Source organism: Filobasidium floriforme, assembly GCF_021052385.1.
Source record: "Filobasidium floriforme strain CBS 6241 chromosome Unknown HD553scaffold_32, whole genome shotgun sequence".
In the NCBI taxonomy this organism is placed as follows: domain Eukaryota; kingdom Fungi; phylum Basidiomycota; class Tremellomycetes; order Filobasidiales; family Filobasidiaceae; genus Filobasidium; species Filobasidium floriforme.
In genome coordinates this window covers 1-22,819 of record NW_025763653.1, presented here as the reverse complement: position 1 = coordinate 22,819, position 22,819 = coordinate 1, and the positions used below count along the sequence as shown (strand labels likewise).

Below are 22,819 nucleotides of genomic sequence, written 5' to 3'. Positions count from 1 at the left end.
GTCGCTTTGCGCTTGGGCAAGAACGCCAGTACGCTTCTATCAGAAACCTGTCGCAAGCTACATTTCCCATCGATTTCGCTGCTTGAACCCCTGACTTGAATTGCTCACTGTACACCTTGGCCGTAAGCGAGACGCCCATCAGGAGCGTGCGGAATGAACCGGCGTCTGGTAGATCTGGGAAGCGTACTCTACTCCTCTTGATCGCCTGCAGCTCCGTTGACTGGTCCCGTAACGGAGAGCATGCTTTTGTTCAAAGATGTTACCAGATGCCCGACGGCTTGGCTCCAGCTTCATACCTTGCAACACTTGTTCTCGACACGGTTCTTCTAGTCAAGACTATTGACCTCAGCTGACAGATCTACGGCCGGTTGTAGCAGCTGTCACGCATCAAGAAGGACAATCCGCAAGGCCGCAAGAGCTCCACCTTGGTCCCCGTCGCAGATACAAAATTCCAAGACAAGAGGACTATGAAAATCCCGGCGTCGACTTCGGTTTCATCCAGACCTCGATACGAAGAAACGGTAACATGTCAGACGATCTGTCAAACTATATATCAAGGACCGGAATCTATACTTAACTCCGGCGAAATCAACAACATACACCTGTTGTTAGCTATGTGCGTACTAACCATCACCGATTTATTCGCTGCCGTCACCCCATTTCATCAGTCGTGCTCGGTGGAATCTCACGAAGTGAATACAGTACTAGGCAGCGCTTTCACAAACGGAGGAGATTGGCGAAATGACGAGTATGGGGCGTACTAGTATATGGATGTGACGAAAGCTTCGTTTGCGTGATGGAAATCTGTTGAGACCGGGTTTGAGGCGCGGGTTGGACCGTGCATCACTTATGATTCATCAGCATCATCATCAAGCGTCATCTTACATGGGGGTAGACTTCCCGACGAGTTTTAATCGTGCGGATTTCATTTAGAAGGAACGAACGTGGAGCAGCATCAGGGAAGTCCGATCCTGCAACGCCACCTCACTCCTTATGTTCTTATCTGATGCCATAATCTAAGGGAACGTCAGGAAAACTCGCTCCCATGGAAGTGAGAGTCTATATCACGATACAGCGACATCCTCAATTGTTCTGCATGTCCTCGATATCATCATCATTTTGACATCAAGCGCGCATGTTGTTGAGCGCGCCACCGTCGGCACTTCTTACATATGTGGCCTACAGTAAGCATATCTGTTTCTTATGAGTGGACAACCCAAATCCGGCCTTCGCAAAGTGATTGTAATGTAACGCTGGCAGACAGTTGTGTTTCAGCCCTGAGATGTTGATGCTCAGAAGGTTAAGCTGGAAGGGTAGAGTCGCGCCAACCAAGTTTCCGCCTAAGGTCGCGTTTCGGTAATGATAATGATTTTATATCGTACATGATGTCGAGTCTCTTGGTGGGGTCAAGGACAAGGTGGAGACGTCACCCTGCTTGGAGTCCTCGAGAGCTCCGATCTGATACAGCGTCAAGAGATCATGGCCAGGCGTTAGTATACCAATGCCAATGCTTGGTTCGGATGTGATATTGTCTTAAGGGGTAGAAGCGATGGAAGAGAACGAGATGAGGTATGGTCACGTGGTGACGACTACTGTAAGGAGACGCACTGAGCTCACGTGCTGTCGTTTGACTCTGCAAGCCTCATGTCTCCAACCGAGCCTGCCGCTTTGAAGACGGGCTGAGGATGCACAGATATAAGATCAGATGCGCAGATGTGAAGGTGTATGCCAGGTGTACTCTACACTTCAATCGAGCGAGTCTTTGCCGTATAGGGAAAAAGCGCCAACCGCTGGACTTGGCGAAGAGTACCGGTCGTGAAGCAGAGATAGGCAACCGAGAATTGACATACATCGATAGAATTGGCATTGACACACCAGGAGTTCTTACCAGACTATACAATTGGATCTGATTGCTTTCGGTCGGTACTCTTTCCCCCTTTCTCTAGACCTCTCCTAGTACCGTTTACAAGTCTTTGAATGGATGAGTCAGGAGAATACCACATTTGGGATGGGAACGGCCGTGCCAGTATTCCCGAGAACGCATACGGTATCTCGATAGGCATCTGAATACCTGGACTAAATCTCGCCTATCTCCCGCTGTTGCTCCTTTTCCTCCTCGGCAGCCAACTGTATGGCCGTCTTGGTCTTGTGGAACCTCCAAGGCTTGATCTTGCGGGCGAACAATTCGTCCAACTCGGCAGAGGTCCTTTTCGATGTCTCCGGCAGGACGAACCAGGCTCCCACGGCGAAGAAGGAACCAACACCGCTATGACGAGGCCAAGGCGATACGTGAGGATCAGCATCGATGCAGTGCAGGGCAGGGCGAGAAGAAAGCGCGAAGCTCACAAGAAGAAGAACCCGGTTTTGAGATTCCAATTCCATTCCGCCTCGTTGACCATGTAAGGAATCAAGATTCCCCAAGTAGCTCCGAAAATAGTAGAGCAAGCGTATGCCCATCCGGCGGTATACTCTCGAAGGCTCTGGGTGGAAGTCTCGGCAAGATATCCGTATGCTGCGGTGGCGGCAGTCTGCAGACCAAGAGCTGTAAAGCAAACCATGAGGAAGAGAGTCAGACTCGCTTTGTTAGGGTTTGCGCGGGCAAGCGCCCTCGACTCACTCCAGATGCAAGTGAATAGTACAAGTAACGCATTGACGACCTTTCCCTTGTCGACAATCCCGAGGATACCGACTAGGAGGCAGGCGATCCACATCAGGCCAAGGCCTATAATGCACACCCAACGTCTTCCGATCTTGTCCGCAAAGATGATGATCGGCACGATCGAACCAAGAGTCACACAGTTGTTGATGATCACGATGATGAACGGATCGTCCACACCCGCTGCAGTGTAGAACACGGACGCATAGGATAAGAATAATCCGAGACCGAGCATCTGGAAACTGAGCGTTGTCCATGTCGAGATGATGAGTCGCAGGAGGTTCGATCCAAGAAAGACGTTGAACCAGTATTCTTTCCGGACCTCGGCGTTTTGGGCCTTTTCATACTCTGCGCTTCTCGAGAGGATATCGTACTGCTTCTCGGCGTTGTAGCCATCGATCTTGCCGTTCAATCGAGTAAGGATGGCAATTCCACGGTCCCGCTTGCCCTTTTGAGCGCACCAAACTGCTCGAACTGGCAACATCAGCCCCACGGTCGTGATGGACCCGAATGCCAAGAAAGATTCGACTTGCCTGGCGATTCGGGAGCGAAAAAGAAGACGACCCCGATTACTCCGATTGTGGCCCACTGTAGGTACGATCCCGCTGTTCAGCCATGATCACGACCTTAGCGGCAACGCTCTCACTGGCTTACCTGGGTATAGATGGGCAACTTCCAGTCTCTCTCCATGCCGCTTTCCTTGAGGCACTGAAACACGATGGGAGGGAAAAAGTTCCCCAGTTGGAACCTGCAATTTAAAAGGTCAGGCCGAGAGGCGTGTATCAAGACTTGAATCGGGACTTGCCAAAAGTTATAAAAAGATATCAAGGAACCTCTGATCTTGGTCGGGGCCAGTTCACAGACGTACATAGGGACCACCGTCTCTGCAATCATTGAAAGCACCTGCGTCTCGTCAGAAGGTCTGCGCGTATGAACAACATTCTGGCATGGCTCACTCACGAAGTGCTCCGACAGACATCCCTGTGAAGATCTTACTCGCAGCCCAAACCGCATCCTTGGTCGCAATGGTCTGCATCGTGATGGCAATAGTGGCGAGCAACCAAATGAGGAACAAGGACCACTTGCGTCCGAACCATGAGGAGATGCTGTGTACCGCCATCGATCGAACAAGCGCTGAAGATCAGCGCGTGGGCTTTATAGTCGCGAAGCATCTCAGGCCTTACAAAGGGAATCCGACCTGGCCCAAGACTTGACCGGTAGTACTGATAGGAGTCCAGACCGCCAACTGACTTGCAGATAGGATTCGTTCGCCGTCGACGGGGTTAACCTGGCTTCCGATGGCATGATTGAAACCGGGGTTGGCGTTGATATTGTTCGCCATTCCGATCTGTATGCGCGAGCGGTGGTGAGGTCCGATTACAGCATGCTCAAAGATCCTTGTAGGTCTTTACGTACCTCGTATCCCTCGGCACAAGCCGAAAAAGTGACGGCAAAGCATATCAAGCTGGTCTTCTTGAACTTCATCAAGGTTTGAAACAGGGTCAAATCCTCGTATCCGGTGAGTTCCTGACCGCGCATATCGATACCGGCGGTGGCGGCGGCGTCAGAAGGCTTGTGCTCATGCTCAAGCATCTCGACCTCATGTTTGTCGTCCGAGTGGACAAGGCCGTCAGCCTTGCCAATGTCTTCGATGGTGGAGGTATTCATCTTTGGAATCTAGACCACTGTTGTTAGGTTGTCGTTGATGATGGCGGCAGGAGTGATGAAGGAATGATCGTCTTCGCCTGGGCTTTATGTGTGAATCCCGGGGTCCCCTCTCACCCCGCGGGGATGGCCCTTGACCAGTTGTATCCCCCGCAAGAACCCGAGTGGGATGAAAGGGGAGATGGTCCATCTGTACGCCGTCCCTCTCAAACGTACAACCCGCAGCACTGTCCGCGCTTCTTTCCCCGTCGGCACATCCGCCCCGCGCTGCCCCTGCGCCGTGCGGAGTCGCAATCGACCGACATCGTAACAGACCTGCAGTCCTGATCACATTCAGTTCTGGGTATCACTACGGATATACGGTTAACTAGGAATCGGGCCGTTGCTTGCAGTTCGGAACCGGATCCGGCGAAAGGCTTGGCTCGCATGTCTTTGATTTGCAGAATCGTCTGCCATCAGACTCGGTCGATCATTCAAGCGCGACCTACTCGCAGTTTCCGATGCGGACCATTCTGATTACCCTTCGCTTATGCCTCTCCTGTAGGACGACGGTCTTTCCCGTCTCGGAATCCTGGTCCCCAGCGGGGACGAAAGAGCGGGAGAGCTGTGGGGCGGGCGACAAAGTTCGAGGCGGACACACACTCACTCACTCTCGACATCAGCGCTTGAGAGCGCGGATGCTGAACAGCCGTCTACAAGCTGAACTCTAGTTGAGACTTTGTTGTACGGCTGATGTACCTCTTATTGAAGACGTCTCGGACAGAGGCAAGTGCAGATGGGATCTCCACATTTCCAACGCTACCCTCTACCAGTTTGCCGGTCGATCACCCTGTCGCACATCATAATAAAGCCCCTACCTAGGTCGGGCGGTGATCTTGGATCCCGCCAACTGTCAACGTCCATGATATGCGTATTCGATTCGGTCACATCGGTGACGCCGGCTTTACAACTCGTCATTCTCCGTAAAACTCGCAAAACTGAATGAAGCAGGCTGCAAACACGATGTGCTCCCCCATCCTTGAGCGTATATCCCCAAGTGTGTGCCCGTAAATACCGACTCTCGTGCCGATTGTTCCATCAAAACCCGCATGGGCAACATGCCAACCTCGGTCCATGATGCATCCTTTGCGACCTTGAAAGAGAACGTGTAGCTTTCAGGTTTCGCTTCGATCCGAAACTGTACAGCTTCTAGCCCGTCCAGGTCATGGCGCTTTTCCTGCAAGGATTGTTAGCAATCGTTTACGTTCATGTTCGCCACGCAAACAACGACTAACCTTTCGCTCGCTGGTGTCCGGATCGACCCACCGAAGAAATACATACCTGCCCACCTCAGGGTGGTCCGACTTTCTGATGCCTATCGCCATGAATGCGTACATACTATAGTACACAGTGGTACCCGCCTCGTCACCATGCTGTGAAGGACAAAAGTCGAGCTCGGTGATCCACGTGCCAGAGAATGCAGTCTGTTTCCGAAACAGAGCCGTCGGACATTCTTGCTTGTCGATGGTGTAGGGATTACCGAACAAAGTCAGCCATCCAGGTCGATGAGTAAGGCTCCAATCTTGTTTCAAAGGTGTGCGGATGTGATACCAGCCTAGAGAAAGGGTCTCTGTATGCAAAAAATACATAAAGTCAGGAGAGTAGGGCTGACCTGCGAGCCGTGGCGCCGTCATACCTTTGTCAAAATCGTCCCGCCATTCTCGCTCAAGTCGCTGATCCGCCATCGACCGTCCCAATGTCAAACCCTTCGTCGACACGGGCTTGTTGTCGTTGAGCACAGGCCAACCTCCCGTGGGCCACTCGATGGGCACTAAGAAGGTTTCCCTTCCCAACTGGCTTCCCCGCAGCTTGCCATCCGGGCCGGTCTGCGGCCGGACAGCTAGCATCACACCCCACCACCCACCCTCGGTGTCCTGGACCACGTCCATATGCCCGGTCGCCCGGACGTGCATATCTTGGTCATTGAACACGATCGGATTGTGGTCTCCAGGCGCGTAGGGTCCTAATGGAGACTTGCTGCGAGACACCCACTCCTGATGGCCATCGAAAGTGCCGTTATCGGCAGTGAAAAGGTAATACCATCCATCCTTTTTGACGATGTGAGAGCCTTCCGCAGAAATCACTCCCGGTAGAGGTCTACGTAAGAGGACCGGTCGCGTAAGGTTGCGTCCGGTATCAAGATCGATCTCGCTGGCATATACGGCCATGTATTCGAAGGGATCCCCGTTGAAGGGAGTCTTGAAGGTGGTCGACAAGTAGACTTTGCCATCATCGTCAAAGAAGAGCTGTGAGGGCCACCGGTTCCAAATCAGAACGAGCGAGCTATCGGATCAGAAATGGAACTCACGTCCTGATCGAATCCCAGAGTATCGAAATAAACTGGCTCGCTCCATCGCGCCTCCTGAAATATATCGTCCGTCCAGACGTAGAAACCACGCGGTTCGACATGTTCGTCGGGCTATACAGACGCGCCAGAGTGTCAGCACAAACATCTCGAATCCCGCACAATGTCATCCGAGGACTCGTACCCTGCCCCATGCCAGGTTATGCACGACCGAAGTCGTCATGTAAAAGCGCTTGCGCTTCTCGTGGTATCGTAGGGTAGGAGCGAAAATCCCACCTGACGGCTCGGTAGTCCTCATGTCTAGTTGCGAAGGCCTCGACAGCGCGTGGCCGATCAAGGTCCAGTTGACAAGATCGACTGAATGGTAAATCGGTACGCCGGGAAAGTACTCGAACGTCGAGGTCGCCACGAAATAATCCTTTCCTACCCTGACGATGGAAGGATCGGGATTGAACCCGGGAATGATCGGATTTCGGTAAGTCTTTGGTGACATGATGATGATGCGCGCGATCGCTTATGCGGTGTTGCTCAAGAGGCTCGTATGTTCAGACGGGACATTGACGTCGGTTTATACGTCTTGTACCCCTCGGATAAAAGATGCGACGTTGTAGCGATTTTGCCCACAGAGAACGACCGGAATAATAATGCAGCGAGCGTCGGCGGGTAACGCTAACACGTTCCGATGCCGCGGGGAGTTCCCGGCGGCTTGCTTCACACCACGTTGTCTTGAGTCAGCGGGTTCTGTGTGACCGAGACGGCGAGCCGAACCTCTTCTGAAAAGGGACATCTCGACACTTCAGTCATGGCCATGAGACACATGATGGCCTTACGTTTTGTCGCCTGTTTGGCTACATCGCATTGCGCATTGCGCTTCTACCTAGCAACTGAATGTTTCATATAAAATCAGGCGCGCGCGTCAGAACAAGCCGGGTCTTAGAAGCGCATACTGACAGTATCCATTCTATCCCTAGTCATTTCTATACTACTTCAGTCAGATTGACGCCATCTCCATATTCCCAACATTATCATGGCTAGCACTTCTGCGTTCTCTGGGTATCATCGCTCTCAATACTCTCGGTACCATCATCGATTAGTAAATCGCTAGCGCGCTCGTACACCGTTTCAGCTTGAGTGGCGTCGCCACGTAAGCGCTGATCTACTGTAAGCGCGACGGTCCAGATGAACGCAGAAGCTCGCTCCTCGCCAACAAGTGAATTACCTTCACAACTTCAGGTTCGATATCCCTCTTCCATCTGATTCGTCACCCTTCTTTATCCTCAGTATCATTGCTGGCAAACCAGCCGTATACTTATAGATCGTCACTACATTTACCTCTTCGAACATGCTGCACGGTTCATCTCTTCTGCCCGGAGACGAGTGAGCTTGAACCGGTCATTGCTACCCTGAACGTCCTGATCTTACCAGCCTGATGAGATCGGCAGCCCCGTTGGTAGATCTCTAGAAAGGACCCCCTGTATCGGTTATGGAAGAGTATGAGAGTGGATGGTCCATTGAATCCGTCAAGTACGAGGACTAGATGAGTCTATAGCATTTACTGGACTGGATCCAGGACAAGGCAAATTTGATCCGGGACGAGCTATAGCAAGCAGTAAGAAAGTCAGACAGATCGGCTACTTGGATGAAGACGCCCAGCTATGTAGGCCTTGAAGGACCCTTCGATTTCAGTCAGTCCGTGCAGAGGTCTCACGAGCAGATCAGGACCGAACTTCGAGCCAAGATGGCCGAGATAATCGACTGTCGGAGCAGGCGCGAAGATTGCTGGAAAGTGACACCGGTGAAGGGCAAGCGTTAAATATCTCCGCCATCTATCCATCTCCCGAGCCTACTCGTACAGACCCACACAAGCATGAGTTAGTCGCTCCCGAAACGGAAATAGCCACCGCCGAAACGTGACTTGTGGACGAAATCCGACCTCCTTCCATAGTATCCAAACTCCTGTCGATAAAGAGGCTCTGATCACCAGGTCGATATCTTCAAGACTCGCTCGAGGCTGTACAAGTCCGGCAGATGAATAATGGATTCGCCTCGGCCTTGTGCGCGATCTTGAGTCTCGGATAGCATCGTCAATGATCCTGGACTCGGGGTTGGCACTTGTCAGGACTGTACGCCTGGAGCCTTCGCAACAGGGGACTTCTCACCTGCATCAATAGTGCGAGCGGCCTTGGTCCTCTTATGAATAGGCTCTTGGGCACAGGGTGAGTTGGATCCGCTGTCGTTTTCGGTCTATCTCCTTCTCCTACCTTTTTGACTTCGTTATCGATGGGGCGGACGAAAGCTGATCCAAGCCCAGTCTGGTTTCGCTTGGCTATGGTTCGCCTCGTTTTACCTTGCTCCATTCCCACCCCGATGCATATCGCGGTCGTTATCAATCAGCCCATATACCTCCAAGATCGACCTTGAGCCCTCTCACCGCATTCGATTCGTCTTCTCCATCAGTTCATCGCCGTGCTTTCCCTCCTCGGGTCTTGCTGAGCTTACGGGTGGAGCGACCGGATCCGCAATGCCAAGATCCATGAACAGAACATCCACTGCGGACAGGCGCATCGATCTTAGGTGAATACGATACGACAGACAGGTGGATACGAACATGGCGAGGGAGGGAGCAAAGACCCTCCCGACTAAGCTTTGACGAGGGATGTTATTGAAACGCAGAAGCAAAAGAGGGATAATGAGAGGTAGGGGGCGACCTGTGTGAGTCGGTTGTGCCGTTCCAATTTCATTCCTACTTCTCCCTTGATGTCTGTATCTCGCCCTATACTCCGCTGTAGATTCGTTCTGGTCTACGGACGTCGATCTCCTTCGATTCGACTTGGTTCTTGCCTTTTTCTGCTCGACGCGCTTGGCAGCTTCTGTTCGTGCCACTTTCATAGCGACTGACAGTTTCGACCTTTCGGATGTTGTCATAGGCACACTTGACCGTCCGGTTGAGGTTCCAGAAGTGTATCAAGACCTCAGCGATAAATCTCATGATGGACTCGAGGGAAAGCGGTAGACTCCGCCGTTCATCGATCAAGACCAGGCGGAGCGGCGCAGGCTGGATACTTGGCCCTAGAATCACCCCGCGCCACTTCTGTTGAATCTGATGATCTGGCATCCGAAGAAAGCTCGTCAGAGCCAACCATTAAGCCGACGATACTAAAAGGTCGGTGATAGACTATCGAGTCTGCGGCCATCCCTATGTAGCTCGTCGTACTGCGGTAGGAGAACGCTCGACTCGGATTCAATGACAACGAATACATGTATATAGCATCGATATTGTTCCGTTCGGAATGATCACAGGTTCCGACCGACCCTTTTAGCTGCCGTCTTTTCATCGCTCACTGTTGAGAATGAAACTCACAGGAATGTCCCGCGAGACGAACGGATCGATCGCCTCGCATTGATTCCTTCCCTCGTAGTCTGTTGTACCCAGCCTTTGGGACTCTAGCTTACATCGGCTCGCGGCATACGCACCATGAATCAGAATATTATATGATTCTCTACGTTTACATTCCCGTCTGTCTGTCTTGTCGAAAATCGAAGGATTGGATTGCCGATAAACCGGACGACCGGAAAGAAGAGGGAAAGCAAGCGTTGACCGCGATCGCAGAAGTCGGATGATAGGCAACAGTCCTCCTGCCTGTGCCACTTTCTCTGATCCAACTCGGCTACCCTTCAATGCGGTCGACCAAGCCGTTTGAAGTCCGCTTCAACCACGCAAGAATCCACCGGGTATCAATGTCATCTCATATACAGTCTTTTCATTATAAGTAGCCAACAAAGCGTACATCCTGCAGTCATTTCACTCAAAATACGCCTACTCCCACCGTCAAAGACCGGGTAGTCCTCTTTCATCCCGTCCGGTCACCACGACCCCTCTTCCATCTTCAGTCAATCCTCACCGCTGTACCATCTCTCGCTCCATATCCAGCCCTGACTCTCCGCACCCGTCATCCTTCCCACCCCACCCGCTCCGAATTGTCAATCTTCCCCGATGGTCTGCCACCGAATCACCCATCATCTTCTTCAGCACCTTCCATCCGAGAACCCGAAAACTCTCCTAAGAACCCGAACTCGAGTGAAGTCCCATCGATCCGAAGTTCAGGCAAGACCGGCGGACGAACCGAAGTCTTTCTCGGTGGGGTCGGGGTCGCTAGTACTTGCAACTGAACACCGGCGAGCGAGCTGAACGGGGTTTGGTCGATAAGCAGTTCAGGGAGGATGGGTGGGAGAAGAGAAGTCCTTGATGTAGATATGGACGTGGATGTGGTCGGTTGTAAGGGTGGAAATGAAAATGGAGCATCCGCGAGCGGTGGATTGTGATCGTGAACCTGCGAGTTCGGGAGGTCGAGAGTGCCGATGGTGGTGGTGATAGATGTCGTAGTGGTCGAAGTACTAGCGGTAGTAGCGGTCGCGGTCTGGCGGTAGGATTGAGGTTGCAGCGGTACGAGATAACCGAAAGTGGAGTGGTCGACCAGACAAAACAAGACAAGACAAGACGATATATCAGCAACAGCTCTGACGCTCGACTTCATCACAAACGAAAAAGAAAAGCCTGCCGATATGCTCACCTGTGGATCCTGATCGATCCGAAGAGTCAACCTTCTTCCGATTCCCGAGTCTACCTTCGATCCCACATCTCCCGCCGAGTCTGACAGCTCGACCGGCTTCTCCTTCTCCTCTATTTTGACCTCCTCTTCCCCGTCCTTCTTCACCTCCTTTACTCCCACCATCACCACCACCTCTTCCCCCGCTTTCACCTCCTTCTCGTCCATCTCCACCTTTTCCTTCTCCTCCTCGTCTCCCTGAACCTCAAACCCATGACATCCCCTTTGTCCTCGTTCGTACCTCTTCCTTCGGACGATATTCAACGGCCTCAGCGATCGTTCCCCTTCGTACCCCTTCTTTCGGACGATATTCAGCGGCCTGAGCGATCGTTCCCCTTCGTACCCCTTCTTCCTGACGATATTCAACGGCCTGAGCGGCAAATCTTTATCCACATCCACATTGACGTTACCGTGGAGAGGCGTATAAGTATAAGGATAAGGATGGTAAGGATAAGGATGGTCGGGATTGATATCGATAGGTACCCAAAGACTAGCATTCGGGGTCTCGGGAGGTGGAGGGAAAGATAGGGTTGAGCCGTAACCGGGAAGGTAGTCGATTGGGAGTAGACTATTGCTGTTATTATCACTATTATTACTGAGGGAGGTGGACGGAGGTGGAGGTGGGGTTCGAGTGAGAGTTTGAGTATGAGTCGGAGGTCGAGATCGAGATCGAGTTTGACTTCGGATATCTCGTCGCGGGGAAGCACGGGATTGTGGTCGTCCTCCTAGACGTCGGCCCGGGGACGTCGAAGTAAGAGGCCGAGAACGAGTGGGTGTAGGTGTGTCCCGTAACCATTCCACTCCCGATCCTCCCGCTCTCCCCGACCTCAAGTCCAAGTCCACCCCTAAGTCTAAGTCCAAGCCGACGTATCTACCCGGCCGAGTCAAGTTCTCGTAAACCGCAGCGGTGGAAGGTAGGTCTTTCAGAAAGTCAGGCGTAGGAGATTTAGGTATAGATCGAGATCGAGATTGAGATCTGGGTTTAGGTTTGTTGAGGAGTCCGACAGCGAGATTATGGTCTTTAGATGTAGACGTAGATGACCATAGCTTTGATAATCGGGGCCGTTTTTGTACCGGGGTTCTGTTATCATCATCTTCCTCCGAGGTGGAGTTGTTGTGGGTAGATGCAGATGAAGATGTCGTCGTAGCCGGAGGAATAGTAGGACGAGGTTCCAGCTGATGGTACGGCGATATCGAGGTCGACCTCCTTTGACTTTGGATTTGGAGGAACAATTGGCATCCTTTCTCGGCTAGATCGCTGAGCCTCCGTTTGAGTCGTCTCGCTGGCGGAGGCGAAGAAGTCGTGTCTGCCATGGCGCTATAAGGGATGACTTGACAGCAGGGTGGTCGAAGTCGATGTGATGTGACGGCGGCAATTTGAGCAAAAAGGAGAGAGGAGAGGAATTTCGAGCAACGAGAACAACAAACAACCAGCCGGAGATGGCCGCTGCGGTGACGACGCGGAAGCAAATAGGGGACGGATGATATTTGCTTCCGCGGGTACCCTTAGGGGGTGTGTTCAGCTCGAAGACACGTAGACGACGAGCAGCAAGTGTGAAGGGTCGAGCACACACAGGCACAAGCTCGTTGGATCTAGATCTGTAGGGAATACACTTCGATTGCACCTGACAACAGACAGTCTGGCAGAATCGATAGGATCGTTCCCGAGCAGCACTCGTCCGCCGATCACGATAGCACGATCACGTTGAAGACCTCAGTAACCGAAGGAATCACTGGCGACGTAGGAGAAGAGAAGGGGAAAAGACAATGGTCTGTAGAACTCAGTAATAGCAAGAGTGATCGAATGGGCGTGGACTTTGGGTGGATGGTCAGTATAGTCTCTCTACACACTTTACTTGTCTACGCTGGTCCCGATTTGAATCTGACGAGAGGCTCTCTCTTTGACGTTCGTTCCCACTTGCACCAACTCCCAGAAGTCAAAGAAACTTCTCAATCCCAACCCCGTATCGCGCCGAACAGACTACATACTACAATACATCATCTTCAAGCTACGTCTTTCGAGATCCAGATCATCCGGAACTACCTACATCGATAAAGGGATCACCAGCGATGCGATCAAGAATCACCTTTCGCTTCTCCGTCCGTTCCGCGTTCGGCCAAAGCAGGGACGAAGGGTATGGGGATGGGTTGTCGGTTTTACCTACTGGAAAGGGAAGGAAATGGATGGGTGCGATGAGCGGAGTAGAGTGGCTTACATTGCATAAAAGGCAAGGTAAGGTGAGTTTCTTCTTCCTTTCTTTGAGAGCGATTCACGGTCCGGGGTAGGTTAGGTTAGAGGCTCGTAAGCTGATTCTTCTTCTTCGTAGTACCTTTTCTCTTTCCCTTTCCCGTGCCCTCAAACTCGCAGGTCACCTCACCTTCACCTAACCTCATCGAGACCCGCCAAATGATGTCGTACTGTATCAAGAAAGAACTATTGTGTGAGTCCGGCTAATCTCGTCGAAGGTTCATCTGGCTTATCAGCCTGTCCTTACTGTACCGATGTCACAACACAGCACATTACAGCTCTTCCTTTCGAACGCAGTACGTATACGTATACCGCTTGCACCGACGAGGGTTTTCTTCCGGACCTTCTAAGGGCTGATTCCCTTCTTGTGTTTACAGTAGGGCCGACAATACAATCACACTGTAGAGGAAAAGACACTCGTCCACTTGTCCGACAACACAGTACAGTCCCTTTCGACCCAGATCAAGGCGATCCGATCCGAGCGGGAGGCGAATCGGGTTCTCGGACTTTTTCTTTGGCGAATCGTGAAAGATCGAAGGCTGGATCGTTGGCTGGATCGGATCGTTGGGTTTGGGTGAGTCCATCTCGATTCAAAGACTGTTAGTGAGTACCTTACACTTACAGTACGTTTGCAGTATGTTGACTCGTCACCTTCTTTCAACCGGACCGAACCAGAATCAGGCCGAGATCGAGAAGCCCTGTAATGTCACCCAGAGTCCCATCCTCTTCGATTACTTAGGGGTTCGGCTGAAAGCGAAGGTTCGCCTGGAGTCGACTCAGGATCTAAATGTGATGTGAGCTCCTCGTCTCTCTTCTCTGGTAGTCGGACTTGTTCAATCAGCTCAGCGGCTGATATACCTTTTCCACTCGACATTGAATCAGCTTAAAGACCCTGGACGGTTATCGTTTCGTGAGTGATTCAGTTCGTGTTTGTCGACCTTTTTGTTGCTGATTGAATCGTACTCAATGGAACCGAAGTGAGATACCGTAGATACTACTTCGTCAACTGAAGTACTGGCTACTGAACAGGTGAGCGTTGGAAAGGTGATCCGTCAGTGAGCAACCAGCCTGGGCGGTATCACCCCTTCACCATAGTCTGACCCATTACAATCATTTATCTACAGGCCACTAACTCGGACACCGATTTGTGACATCCGAACCCCTCATCAGATGCCTCCTCGTCGGTTCCTACCAATGTCTTGGGGGGATATCCTCGACTATCCGTGCAGGACCACGCAGGCGATCCTTGATATCGCAATCGATCGGGGTGAGTCTTTTTCCCCCCCCACTTTGCCGCGACATGCACCCGAGGCGCTGACCGGACTCTCCACCCCGATCTCTTTCTTTTCAGGCCCTGTAAGCTCGGACACAAGCTGGCAGACTTCGGCTAGCCACGTCCATCTCACAAAGATGTCACCGCTCTCGCACTGGAATGTCAACATCCGGAGGTACCAGTTCGCCCCGAAGAGACTGAGACGTCGAACGACCCATCAAGTAAGCTCTACGGTCTTCGTAAGGCAGACTCGGACCCGTACGTCATGGTGTATACGGACATCGAGCTGAATCCCATTTCGGCTTGACCTCAGGTTCTCCGAGCGATGGGATCGAGCGTCAAAGCGACTACAAGGTCATTGCGTCCAGGTATGACTTGTCCACTCGTATCGCTGGAGAAATTTACCATTGACACCTATCACGACCTCTGGACCTGCCAGATCCGTCTGTCGTCTTCGACATCGAACTACGCACTCGAACACGCCAGCTCGTGCAGCGCCGGATCCTGCACACCCGTCACTATCGTTATCGCAACAGCACTTTCATCCTCCTCCTTTCACTCAACCCGATGTCAGAACAACAACCACAGCCGAGCAAGAAGAGCAAAGTGGGGAGGGGAAGAAAGGTCAAGAAGGAGGATGGGAAGAACCAAGGAAATGGTGGTACAGAGTCGCAGCTCGAAGTGAACGTCATCATTGACGGGAATGCGCACAAAGGGAACGAGGAGATCGACGTGATCGATGCGATGAGGCTGGTGAGTTCTTTTACATTGTCCTCCGCTTCCTCTGTCTCTTCGCGTCTTGTACTGTCTTGGCACATCCGAAGAGCTGATGATGCCCACGGCTCTGACCTTGCAGGACGTTGACCTCGACGTCGTCGGCGGCCTCGCATATGAGGGACCCTCTTCGTCTCGCCAGGATCAGCAAATGCGTCATCAAGCACGGCGGTGATGTCAGAACTGGCGCTGCTGGCCGTATCGTCCTGAAACCTTCGTGGATGAAAGCGGCCAAAGATCAAGGTCAAGCATGTTGAAGCTCTTGTAGGCCACTTCTCGCAGAAGGCCAACGACAGTGAGTTTGATTGCGGTCCGGGATTTGTACTTCGGTCGGGTCGTGTGCAGATACTCGGTGCTGATGCTTTGGTCTCTCGGACGTTCGCTGCAGCAGAACCCACCGGCGAACGCTTGCAGTGTAACCTCCGCAACTGCAAGTGCTTCATCGTGCTCGATTCGCCCCAGTCCCAATCCAACAGAAAGAAGAGGAACAATCAGATATCGGCAGGCTGGCCAGGCGGACAGGATTCGACAAGGTCAACATCACCAACGTTGCTCAACGTCCTATCAGGGCGATCTCAGGCCAAGAATTGAATCTGCTCGACCATGGTCCTGCGAAGCGAGTCGCCCCATTGAAGAAGTAGTGTAGTCATAGCCCAAGCCTCGATGTCGCCATGCTTCTCCGTCAGAGCATTCTTTCTATGTTCTCGACGTTGCGATGCTTTTCCGTCAAAGCATGTCTTCATGTTATCATTAACCTTTGTCGATTCTTCGTTGCCATGGAGCAGAGATGTTCCATTCGGTGTCTAGCACTTTCATGTAGTATGATCCCGGTCCGGTCGTCTTGCACACATGTGGGCATGTCAAATCCTCAAGGGAACAGTCGCATATCGTCCACAAAACGAGCTCATTGAATACGGCATCAATCATATGTCAGTACAAAAAGGTAAGGCAGCCTGGTCCGGTTACCTGGAAACAGAGAATCGTCCCAAGATTCGTCCCAGCCGCCGATCAATCGGAGCTATCGTCTATCAAGGTTGCGAGGTTTATGAAAGGCAAACTCGCACTCGAGCCGACGAACGCCGCCCTGGCCTTCATGTCACCGGGTGAACGGATCGATGGTCGAATTCAGGTCAAGAGCTGGATGTTCGATCGTCATTGTCTTGTCAAGTCCTCCTTGTGCATCTTATTGATGGTGGGGTTGTCCGTGAGCGGAGATTGGCGGTGTCGACCGGCTCGATTTCGTCGATGACGAGCAATTATTGCAGGTTCCCGTCCGCAGAAACGTCGGATTCAGTAGAGGATTGAAGCTGGCCTGGTGCGACTTTATCCAATGTGGTCTTCTGAACGGTATCCTCGATCTCGGAAGTATCCGGCTCAACGAATTAAGGCGACGGTTAAGAGTCGACTAGTCCGAGCGGATCTGGGAGACAAGCTTTTCAGGCGGCTGACTCGTTGTGACAACCATAATCGGGGAACTCACAGCCTGTATTCTTCTGCAATGTGCTGCTCCTTGTAGGTGTCCCACTTGATCTGCTCTCGCGCAGCTCGTTCTCGCTCGACCTGTTGTCGCTCCGCCTATTCTCGCTCTCGTTGCAATGTCATCGCCTCCCGGACACACCATCGTTCTTGCCCGAGATACCGAGAAAGGTATCCTCAACGGTAACTTCAACAGCAGCGGGGTCGTCCAGACGGCCTTCAGCATCTCGCTTGCACGCTTTCCCCTTGCGATGCAGCTTGATCGAGCGAGATCCCGCTTCCACAATGTTCGCCGTCCTCGTGCCTTCCTTTCGCATTTCCGGCTCGACTTCTGGTTCTTGCTGTGAGTCCATGCTGAGCGAGCTCGAAGCGTTGGCAGGGACGGCGAGCAGGTAGATATTCTTGGGTGGCAATCTAGGCAGTTGCTGCGAAGGTGGTGTTATTGATGTATCATTTAGTGAGGAAAGTCGGTCCGCCTTTGCGAGGGCAAATCCGAAGGAAGTTTCGGAATCTCATCTTCCAGACGCTACGCAAGAGTACGCTCACAGAAGAATGCGGAGAGGATCTTACCGGCAAGATGATGAACGAGCTCGTCGAAGCACTTTTGAGGGCCGAGGGTTTCCCTGTGTTTTCAGAACCGTCCCCATCCTGTTCATTCTCACCACCTCCGCTCGAAATCCGTACGCCCGGAACTTCCAAACTCTCCCGCATGTTGACGCCGCAAACCTTCCGACCGCTCAAACGAATCGTGTACGGAGATCGATGCTCTCCCGCCGTCAGTGCCACTGCTGCTAATGCCGTTGCTAGTCCGTCTGCTGCCAAGCATGTTCCCGGATACCTGACCGTGATTCAGCTTTACGGTATGTTCGATAGCCTGCATTGCGACTAGTCCGGGGAGGCTCACAAAGGACGTTCCGTTATGCTGCAGAGTGTCATTAATCTTGGCGTGATATCTGGCATGTAGATGCCTTGGTGCAGCAAGCCTAGCAATGAAACTAGCGATGCGACCAGTCGCTGCTGCGTCTGCATGCCCACCAGTCACTTAGTGACCTGATCTTCGCTTCTGAGAAGAGCCTTTTCTTTGCGACGGAGCTGACTACATATCTAGGAAGACAATAGCATATCATAAGTTTCATTGCGGATCAACGGACAGATGCAAAGAAGGAATGACAATAAGGTTGCTCGAACAGACTCACCTTACTGGCCACTTGGAGGTCGTCTCGCCTGGGAGGAATATTGGTCCGACGACATGCTCTGGGTCGGAATGTACTCGACATATCATGCAATGTCGCATACTAACGGATATGCGTGGTGGGCGATGGCGATTCTACAACGCTGCCCTGTATCTATCGCTTGATCTTGTTCTTGACCGGGACGGTTCCCCATGAGACTGGTGCTGTGCGTTGAGACCTTGTTGAGCGATGATGATCTTCATGAGGCTGGAATGGAAAAGGCCGATTGTTTTCTTGGCCTATATATCTGCAGGGACATAACGGCATCGGTTGGTTCAGCTCGTGGATCGGGCCTCGACAAAGAACCGCGAGCACGAATAAACTCACTCGATCGTTCCCTTCGCTGTCCTCGTATGCAAGGCGCATAACTGCTTTTGTAGTCTCTGCGGCCCTCTTCAACATCTAGCTCATCCACCTCCGCGCTTCAGCTTGATCTCCGGTCACGTAGGCGGGAAGGACATGGCGCGAGAGTCAATTCTCGCAATGTCTGAGCCAGTCCTCCGAGTCGATTTCAGACACATCTCAGTCGATGACATCACCTTGGGCGTCGATAGCAGAGCTACCGACGTCTTGTTTAACTTCCTCGTCTATAAATTCGCCTCGATACTGGCGCTAAACGCGAGAAGGACCGAGCGCATCGGTATCGAAGACGTCCTCGTCGAACGCAGTCTCTTTCTCTCAAATATAGAGCTGGCCTCCGCTCTGAAGTTGCCTACCGGGGGCAGCGGAACGAGTTGGATGACGATCCGGATCGCTGTTGTCGTTGCTGTTGTTGCTGATATTGGGTCCGCTGTGGTTGAGATATCCATTGCCCGAGCTAACCCTCGGAAGCGAGAACGGTCTAAGATGAGAAGTTGATAATCCGGACGACTTGCCGGTATGTCGGCTGTTCAGAGAGTTGGATAGAAGGCTGGTGTACGGGTAGGGGTGACGATCGATGTGTTTTTCGGAGGTAGGCAAGCTGGGCGAGATTCCGGAATGGTGGTATCGCCAGCTGTTACGCCGCTGCCGACAACAGGCAGGTTTGCTGGTCGTACACAACACCACCAGGCGCTCGAGAGTCGTCGTAGACTGAAGTCATGGTGACGTCGATGTCCAACGATACGACCACTCCTTGGTAGCGAGGGTGGTGTTCTGGTAATGATTCTTTTCTCCCCCAGAAGCGTCCAATCTCCCCCAGAAGCGTCCAATCTCCCCCGAAGCGTCCAACCCGCCGTCCCCGTTCATCCCGTCATCGCCCGCTCGACCATTGAGGCGATAGGTGATGTTACTGCCGTACGGAAATTGAGGAGAATGCCCGCCCGGGAACGAAGATAGTCGCTTTCGTTCGAAAGGCTGGTCGAAGTTGGGACCACTCCCGCTGCAACGGATCGTCCCGGCTATACCTTGTCCACCAGAACTATCGCCTCAACCACTAATCCCTCCGTTCCCGCTCATCGTCATTCCCGGCTCGTAGGAGTGCGTCCCGCCGTTGCTCATGTCCCCGCCGTCACCGCTTGACCTTGACCAGACCAGATGCCAACGCTTGCCTGCTGGAGACAACGGTACCTCCTGCTCTTGCTCCTTCAACGTTCGACAATACCGCACCTGTGTCCGAACTCAGATCCGGACCAGACTCTTCTCCAGCACTAGCCGAGGAAGCGTTGACGTCGTTGCTACGCTTTGCAACCGCAAACTGAAACGGAGTCACCGTCTGCTGCGGTTGATGACGTTGGTGAGGAGGAAGAGGATGAGGACGATCTGATTGTTACCGTTGCTGTTGGTGCTGCTGTTGCTATCGCTGAGCCGGGAGGGTGCTCGTTATCGAGCTGAAGATGCTGGAACTGGCAACGGCTTTTTGCTCAAGCGTGTTGAGGTTGAAACGGAGAGCACGAGCAGACGACTCGGCCTAGCTCCGGTGACGATACCAGCAGGTCGGTCTACTCTTCTTCGATCCTTGCGATCGACGACGAACGGCACGAGGTTGACCTATATCCTATATCCTATCTCTCATGCCGGCCTTGGTGCCGAGCAATGCCAAGCATATCGTGCACCCAGCTCCATTGCAAAATCGGGTGTTTGAATTCGAGCAGGGCGTGATAGGCGGCGTCGTATCGAGTATCAAGATAAAGCCATGTTGAAGTGACACATAAAGTCTTGGCACGATGAGCTAGTGGTTGCAGGGTAAGGTCGAAGTAGAACCCCGGAAAGATAGGGCGATGATGGGGTTCGGACCGAGCTCGCCGTCGAGTGTTTTCAAGGTTCCCGGGTTCGATAAAGTTGTCGGTCTGGCCTTCCGGAGGGAAGGGTTGGGTCTAGGTCGAATGATGGTCCGGTCAAACGAGCAGCCTCGACCTTGTTTGATGTATGCTGCACATCGTACCGAGAGGAACCTGTAATGCCGGAGGAAGAGCCAAGAACAAGAAGAGAAAAAGAGGAGATCACGGTCAGTCTAACGTCGAGTTGAACACCTGGCTGCAAAAGCCGGCTTAGAACCTCAACTCACCCTAGCCTCTTTCCCCCGCCGTTCGCCGTTCAATGACATGCCTGATCCGCCTTGTTTCAATCGGCACATGCGAATTTCTTGCTGAAGTATCTCGTCGAGGTGACGATCTTTGGTAGCGTTGTGAGGTCTACCGCCCGACTTTGCACAGGCGAAGTGGAGAAAGAGGTCGATGGATGGTGATATTGTCGAGGTCGAGCTGTTGATGACCGTCTTTCGTGGAGAAGCCGATCAGGGATTTAGATTTTCGAGCGAGGAGCTCGAGCACCAATCCGCAGATAGGAGATTGGGACGGGTAAATTGGTCCACCAAAGACGGGAATGAAGGACGATATGGGTGGGAGTTATGATCGTTTTGGACTGTCGAAGTGGAATGGTTGCTATGTCGAAGACCGGCCAGCGGAGATCGACGTCGTCTCAGCAGCAGACGGATCTCCTTGCGAGACCCGTTGGCTAGCCACTGGAGGCGGAGAGAGGAGCAAGTAGATCCTCAGCGATCAGCCACTCATCTCGCTGCACAGGATCTGCGGTAGGAACTCACTACGCAGGCAGTAGGGCTACAAAGTTGCAGTGCGCGCGGTAACGACTATCTCAATCAGGCCGGCAATTTTTCTGGTTCTTGTGCAGCCAGTCAATATTAGCTATAGTAGATGTGATTGTGGTCGCTGTCGATTTTCTAAGTCCATCCTAATAGATCTAGGGAAGAAGAAGGATCGCTAAGATCCCAAGCTGGATCTACTCGTCGTTGGAAAGAGGAAGAGGTCGAACTCGGTGACCTCCGAAGTCCCCCTTGTCAAACAATCTTCGACTCGATATGACGTGTCAATTGTGTATGGAAAAACGTGGGTATGAGCGCGTCGGCCAGCGTCGGCGTGACGTAAGCGGTTCGGCAGCGCGTTTCAAGATGCGACATGTCGATGAGCAGCTGGAGCGGGCGATGGCAAGATCTTTGATATACGTGACTTGACTACTGTTAGATCTTCAGTTATTAGGTCATTACCTTGGCGCTGATAAATGTTGCATACCGTTGCTGGAGCATTATGTTCAGCACTTCCCCCTTGAGTCTTGCGACATCCCATACGCAGGCGAGATCGGAACGAGGAGGATCGATGATATCGCCTCGCGCCTCGAGAATTGGAGCCAGAGTAGCAGCTTTGCCGGCAACCTCGAGAATCGATAAAAACTCTAGAGCTTTCCGCTAGTCTCCGCCTGTCGTTGGCTCGATCATCCCAATGATGGCCTCTCACTCACCTAGGCTCCCGAAGAACAAGATTGGCCTTCGGCTTTGAAACCGATGTTACACGTTGCTAATCCGGAATGTGCGCCTGGATTACTTATGAAAACTGCAACGAGATTACCATGACGCCTGTAGCGTGCAACAAGACAGCAAAGGTGACGATCACGCCACACACTTGTCGCGCATAAATTGAGTCTTGAAGTAGCAGCCTGTTATCGAACAACCCATCTGAAGCCCATAGAATCTGTGCATATGTCCTGAGGAATAGGTTCAGGGTTTGACAATGCAGTGTTACTCAAGTGATCGCGAGATCATCGTCTCGGTTCTTTTTTCAACAGATCTCGTCAACTAGTGAATTCACTCTGCACGATCTATTGATCGAGAGACATCCAAATACAGACGAACGCCACAGTCAGGGATTCGATCTGACGTTATCAGTCCGAGTAACGTATCAAACGAGAGTTGCGGTGCGTATATCGAAGCTCCAATCCTTGCGTTGCACGCATCGGAACGTTTTGATACACCCCAGCACATGAGTCCCGGTGTGCAGATGGCGTACACGATCGAACAAGGATAGTGTGGTCAAAGACCGAAGCTGCAGCGGTCAAATGCTGCTGGATAGCGATGAGGCGAAGAGTACAAGCTTTTTGGTTCGGGAGACTTTATTGAATTCTTCACAAAGCAGGTCGGAATGTTGTGAGCTTATCTGACCTGCAGCTTCTGTATCGCAGCCTCGGCTTGGTTCTGGGGTTAGGGGTTAGGGTTAGGGGTTAGGGGTTAGGGGTTAGGGGTTAGGGGTTAGGGGTTAGGGGTTAGGGGTTAGGGG

General features: G+C 52.4%; 5 protein-coding genes across 5 annotated transcripts; 2 read left to right on the top strand and 3 right to left on the bottom strand.

Moving 5' to 3' along the window:
• Window positions 1-1,834: 1,834 nt before the first annotated feature.
• HD553DRAFT_167946 (general substrate transporter) lies at window positions 1,835-4,465 on the bottom strand. The gene is made up of 9 exons (XM_046176875.1): window positions 4,073-4,465; window positions 3,841-4,004; window positions 3,617-3,762; window positions 3,462-3,540; window positions 3,311-3,404; window positions 3,190-3,244; window positions 2,618-3,121; window positions 2,347-2,542; window positions 1,835-2,266 (listed from the first exon to the last, which is right to left on the bottom strand). The coding sequence occupies exons 1-9, from the start codon at window positions 4,322-4,324 to the stop codon at window positions 2,077-2,079; spliced, it is 1,680 nt and encodes a 559-aa protein (XP_046032457.1). The 5' UTR covers window positions 4,325-4,465; the 3' UTR covers window positions 1,835-2,076.
• A 799-nt stretch (window positions 4,466-5,264) lies between these two features.
• HD553DRAFT_353366 (putative glycosyl hydrolase) lies at window positions 5,265-7,280 on the bottom strand (the record flags this gene model as incomplete). Its single annotated transcript, XM_046183767.1, has 5 exons — window positions 6,850-7,280; window positions 6,669-6,779; window positions 5,997-6,606; window positions 5,596-5,930; window positions 5,265-5,537 (listed from the first exon to the last, which is right to left on the bottom strand). The coding sequence occupies exons 1-5, from the start codon at window positions 7,156-7,158 to the stop codon at window positions 5,265-5,267; spliced, it is 1,638 nt and encodes a 545-aa protein (XP_046032456.1). The 5' UTR covers window positions 7,159-7,280.
• A 29-nt stretch (window positions 7,281-7,309) lies between these two features.
• HD553DRAFT_337844 (uncharacterized protein) lies at window positions 7,310-9,243 on the top strand (the record flags this gene model as incomplete). Its single annotated transcript, XM_046182307.1, has 7 exons — window positions 7,310-7,395; window positions 7,657-7,758; window positions 7,792-7,809; window positions 7,967-8,042; window positions 8,352-8,536; window positions 8,867-8,881; window positions 9,060-9,243. 7 exons carry the CDS (start codon window positions 7,310-7,312, stop codon window positions 9,241-9,243), a joined length of 666 nt encoding a protein of 221 aa, XP_046032455.1.
• Window positions 9,244-10,391: 1,148 nt separating this feature from the next.
• On the bottom strand, window positions 10,392-11,567 carry HD553DRAFT_320638 (uncharacterized protein). The gene is made up of 2 exons (XM_046181164.1): window positions 11,237-11,567; window positions 10,392-11,083 (listed from the first exon to the last, which is right to left on the bottom strand). The coding sequence occupies exons 1-2, from the start codon at window positions 11,438-11,440 to the stop codon at window positions 10,676-10,678; spliced, it is 612 nt and encodes a 203-aa protein (XP_046032454.1). The 5' UTR covers window positions 11,441-11,567; the 3' UTR covers window positions 10,392-10,675.
• A 1,186-nt stretch (window positions 11,568-12,753) lies between these two features.
• HD553DRAFT_327226 (uncharacterized protein) lies at window positions 12,754-17,932 on the top strand (the record flags this gene model as incomplete). Its single annotated transcript, XM_046181785.1, has 22 exons — window positions 12,754-12,785; window positions 12,908-13,100; window positions 13,253-13,510; window positions 13,559-13,574; window positions 13,600-13,713; window positions 13,757-13,816; window positions 13,962-14,094; window positions 14,156-14,314; window positions 14,403-14,430; window positions 14,550-14,575; window positions 14,645-14,787; window positions 14,872-14,876; window positions 14,912-15,014; window positions 15,107-15,161; window positions 15,330-15,546; window positions 15,796-15,862; window positions 16,030-16,204; window positions 16,388-16,418; window positions 16,511-16,771; window positions 16,833-16,960; window positions 17,301-17,386; window positions 17,502-17,932. The coding sequence occupies 22 exons, from the start codon at window positions 12,754-12,756 to the stop codon at window positions 17,930-17,932; spliced, it is 2,721 nt and encodes a 906-aa protein (XP_046032453.1).
• Window positions 17,933-22,819: the final 4,887 nt, after the last annotated feature.